This window comes from Penaeus vannamei, chromosome 4 (genome assembly GCF_042767895.1).
Source record: "Penaeus vannamei isolate JL-2024 chromosome 4, ASM4276789v1, whole genome shotgun sequence".
In the NCBI taxonomy this organism is placed as follows: Eukaryota; Metazoa; Arthropoda; class Malacostraca; order Decapoda; family Penaeidae; genus Penaeus; species Penaeus vannamei.
Genome location: NC_091552.1, coordinates 7,468,554 through 7,473,553, shown reverse-complemented (window position 1 = coordinate 7,473,553; position 5,000 = coordinate 7,468,554). Strand labels below are relative to the sequence as shown.

General features: G+C 37.8%; 1 protein-coding gene across 1 annotated transcript in view; it reads right to left on the bottom strand.

Moving 5' to 3' along the window:
- Positions 1–2,722, bottom strand: part of LOC113811710 (TSC22 domain family protein 1) — a 281,844-nt gene extending 279,122 nt beyond the window's left edge. Inside the window, 9 exon segments of the mRNA XM_070121335.1 lie at positions 677–797; positions 800–924; positions 1,173–1,704; positions 1,707–1,764; positions 1,796–2,224; positions 2,227–2,246; positions 2,249–2,340; positions 2,342–2,554; positions 2,556–2,722. Of these exon segments, the coding sequence (XP_069977436.1) occupies positions 677–797; positions 800–924; positions 1,173–1,704; positions 1,707–1,764; positions 1,796–2,224; positions 2,227–2,246; positions 2,249–2,340; positions 2,342–2,554; positions 2,556–2,707 (1,742 nt within the window). The 5' untranslated portion in view covers positions 2,708–2,722.
- Positions 2,723–5,000: the final 2,278 nt, after the last annotated feature.

The window sequence follows — 5,000 nt, the reverse complement described above, 5'->3', positions numbered from 1 at the left end:
CCAAGCCACTTTGCTATTAATAGAAATCTAGATTAAAGTGAAATCACTTTTCTTACATTATGTAGGTATTTAAAAAATCCATTAAATTCTAATCTAGAATGAAAGTTTTTTTCATAATGATTCTGAGGAGTTTTAGATATCACTTGAACACTAAAATTACCTAACACTGATGCTAAAATTCACCAGACACAAAGATATGTCAAACTATTAAAAGTAAAGATAACAATTTTCCTCAAAGTCTGAAAGTAACAAGTTTGGGAAAAGAAGATCTCAACATAACAATATATGACCAGCATCATATTTTAAAAAATATTTATGACTATCCTTTTTTTTTTTTTTTTTTTACTAATACTACTGAGACACCCACAGTAACTCATATGAATGCAGGGCCCTTTTGTGACTTTCATGCTAAAACTAAGACAACTGATTACAATAAACTTTCTCTACATAAATTCTGGAAGAATGTTTGACATATCATCTATTTCATAATAGACAGCCTGGAGGACTACAAGCTCTATCTTGAATGAATATAGTGGTGGAGTTTTTTGGCCTTGCCAGAGCACCATTCACTCAGAAGATAGCAGACACTTGAATCACAATGGGTTTTACATTGAGGTTTTAGATTTCCCATCTCAGATCGCTGCATGTTTCAAGAATAGCATTACCACATTCTTACCTTTCTGAGTCATCTGGTTGTCCAGGGGCTGGAGGCGTAGCATTGGAGGCATCATCAGTGGGTTGAACTGCAGGAATGCCATCTAAATTTGTAGGTGGCTGGGGCTGCTGTTGTGAGGTGGCTGGTCCACAGATGTTGGTTTCACACCAGAAGCCCCCATACTGAGATGAGACTGGGGTTGAGCTGGGGTAGTGGCAGGTGTGGGCAGCACCTGTGCCTGGGTGAGAGCCATGGCTAACTGGTGGGGCCTGTGAGGTTTGGGCACTTGGTTGAGGAGCTCCTGCTGCTATTTGCTGAGGTGTTCCCATTGTTGCTTGATTAATAATTCCTGCTTGACCTATATTACTGCTCATTTGTGTTGTAGGCATCTGCTGTGAACTAGGCACCTTTTATCTGTTGCGCCCCAGGGATAGTTTTCGGTTATACCCTGGCTGATTTGCTGTGGCGATGGCCCACTTTGGACCACTGCAGACTGACCTAATGTTTGTGGAGGCACACTCTGTGGTGGATGGGTTTGTTTGCCACCCCCCGGGTTGAGGCTGGCTCATCACAGGCTGTGGAGGAACCCGGGTGAGTCACAACAGGCTGGCCCATACTGACACCCTGTGTTGGGAGGCTACTGATTACAGTTGGCTGAAGGGATTGTGTTGGGATACCTGGCTGACCCATCACAGTTGTCTGAGGAACACTTGTGGAATGGTGACATTTTTGGCCTGGAATCCCTTGCTGTGGAATACTCTGAGTGTTCATGGAGGGTTGTGGCATACTGGACTGTGGTTGCACAGGCTGGTGCTGCGGTTGCTGAGCATGAGAGCTCCCAGGCACCATGCCCTGTTGCATAGTTGCCTGAGATACAGCCCAGGCTGAAGGGATGTTTTGGGGAGCTTGCATGGTAGGCTGTACATTAGGCTGGGATGTAGACTGCTGTAAGGTTTGTGGTGGGAGGCTTGACTGTTGCATCTGGGGCTGTTGCAATGTAGTCTGGGCTTGTGGGGGTGTCTGAGCAGAAGGAGAGGGATGAACTGACCCTGAGGAGTCTGGCTTGTAGTCTGGTAACCCTGGGACATGGGCGGCTGCAACTGTCCTTGCATTTGGGCACTTTGCGGTGTATATTGGTACTTTGGCCCTGAGGGGCAGCTGAACCAGAGATATGTTGTGTAGACTGCATGGGAACCCCGCTGCTCTGAGCTGGTTGTGATGGTACCATAGGCGGGGATGCCTGGGAAGAATGAGGTACCTGAACTGAGCAGGCACAGAGTGAGACTGAGCTTGTCCTGTATGGGTCTGTTGTTGCAGTGGTACAGTTAACTGAACAACCGTCTGTGGCTGATTATCCCCAACATCTGGCTCCTTCTGGCCAACACTATTAACAACCACATTAGAATCATCTTTCTTTTGACTATTAGCTGCACTTACTGCAGGAGAGTCCATGAAATCCAAACAGATCCATCTTCCACGTTTAAAAGGTTCATTGGGAATCTATTTTAAAAATTTTTAAAACCTATTTTGCCAATGGTCGACATCATCCGATTCACCATCAGCCTTTTTTCTAAAGCAATGCCACCTTCCGGGCATTGACAGTGACTCCCTGAGGTAACCTGGCCGTCATTACACCCCCAGAACCCGTCTGCTGTACCAACGCAGTAATGCCGTACTGGGAGTCGAGGAATCACTGGTGCCGGCCCGAAGAACACTTCCTCAGACTTTGAGTAATCTTCAGGGGAAGGGTGGGCCTCCTGGTCCAAGTCAGGACCCTTAGAGCTATCCATGATGTCAGAAATATCTTCTGTTATCAGAATATCTTCACCACCATCATTACTTTAAACCGGGGAAATGATACTGGTAATTTGAAATGATGAGTTTTTCTTCTTTGGAACCCTGGGGTACACCACCACCCCCAGCCTGCAGGTGCAAGTTTGTCCGGTCTCCATCGAGCCTCAACGTTTCACTGGTGGTGAGGTTTATCACATTGTTAGTAGTACGTGATTTATCCATTCTTTGATTGCTATGATCACTCATATTGGATGCCATATTGAATTTTAGGGATTCACAGACCTAGCCTAATTGCCCCGCTGGCTACACGGAATTAGTTCACTGAAACTCGCCTCGCAGACAACTGCTCCGCTTTTCGTGGGTCCATGGCAGTTTACCAGTACTTGGCCGCGATGGCAACGCATTAGCACTGGGCTAGAGGTTTTTCCATGATTTTTCACATACATTTTCCCCAGAATCTCACCTTACTTCACAAATAAGTGAACGTATAGATAGAGAATTTGTCTGATTTGTTTACCTATGAACTTTTATAGATGGCGCACACAAGGTCGGCAAATCCACAAAAAGCATGTTCTCCCGAGGCGGTTGCAGACTCGGAGTCTAAGACGACGAAGCGGATCCGAGCGATGCGCATTTGTTTCTCTCTCGCAGTCCGATATTGGCCTCGGTCAGACCAGCGGTGTTTTTTCCGATAAAAATGTTCGGCCGGGTAGCGAATCTGGCAACAAAAGCCTTAGATTCGAGGAACATGAAAAATAATGATAAAATATACGAAAAAGAAACATTATTTGATAGATATAAGGGTGATTGTATGTATCAATTTTCCATTTACGAATAATAGTTTTATTTCGGAAATTATAGTTTAAACGGAAAATCCCTCATTATTATCTGCACATTCGAAAAAGTTTACATAGCACACAATTATTGCATAAAATACAAATAGTTTATTACGCTATTGAATAAAAAACACATTGTCATCTTAAATTTTGGAATGCAAAGATGGATCGTTGAGTCATCGAGTACATCCATCTCTCAGCAACAATGAATGACATCCTCTTATAACACAGCCGATTTTTGACACGCCCTTGTTTGAATGATGTCCAGTGGCCAAAATATACTCATTAATATCACCATGGCTCCTGAAATAGGGGATACATTTACTTGCATTATTACCACTTTGTTTTTGCTCAATGCAAAGTTCAAGAAAAAAATCGATACTTTTAAACAAATATTATGCAGTTATTGCCGTGTCACTGCATTTTTTCATTACACGAAATTTATCATACTTAACGGCATATAGTCCTTATATATCATCAAGAAATGGAATGAATTACATAGACTCAAACTATCTAATAAATGCATTCGTAAAGGCGCGAAGAATGACTCATCACCATCTTCCAAGTTATTTGTTTTTATAAAGCGAAACAAGATAATCTTTTTTTATATTTAGTCACGAAAAATGAAATTGAAACTAAAATCTTCAGAAAGGATGGACCCAAAATCAATTTTCGCCGTGAACATAAAAATCTATCCCTACACGACAATAAATAATAGTAATATTTCCCATGGAAAAAAATGTCGCACAGCCAAATTTAGTTTTAAATGTATCACTTTCTTTTATTGCTAAATAATTCTTATTCATTATATCAGCGGGATAAAATGAATAATAATTATTATAATAACAATGATAAAGATGATAATAACAATAGATCAATTTATTAATAACAACAATAATAATTGTAACAATAAAGATGACAGAAATGATAATAATAATAATCATAATACAAATGACGATAGTAATAATAAGAGTACTAGTATTAATAACAGTAACAACTATAATTATAAAAACAATAAAATTACAATAATGATAACAATATTAATAACAATAATAATAATACCAGCAATAATTATGATAAAATCTATGATATTGATAATAGTAATGATAATAACAATATTGATAACAATACTGATAATAATAATGGTAATAACAATAATGATAATAATAATGGTAATAACAATACTGATAATAATAATGGTAATAACAATAATGATAATAATAATGGTAATAACAATAATGATAATAATAAGGGTAATTACAATAATGATAATAATAATAGTAATATTAAGGATAAGAATGTTAACAATAACAATGACAATATTTATTAAAATGTCTATGATAGTAATTGTAATGATAACAACAATAAAAATTCTAATGACAATAATAATAATAATTTCAGTGATAATATTCATAATGATAAGAATAACAATAATCAAAACAATAATGATATTAACAATATCTATAACAATGATAATAAGAATGATGATAATGTTAATAATAATAATAATGATAATAATAATAACAATAATAATAATGATAACAATAATTACAATAATAATAACAATAATAAAAAACAATTATAATAATGATGATGGCGATATTAATAATAATACCAACAATAATAACAACATTAATAATGATGATAATGATGATGATGGTGATAATAATGATGATAATAATAATAATAATGATAATGACCACAGTGATGATAAT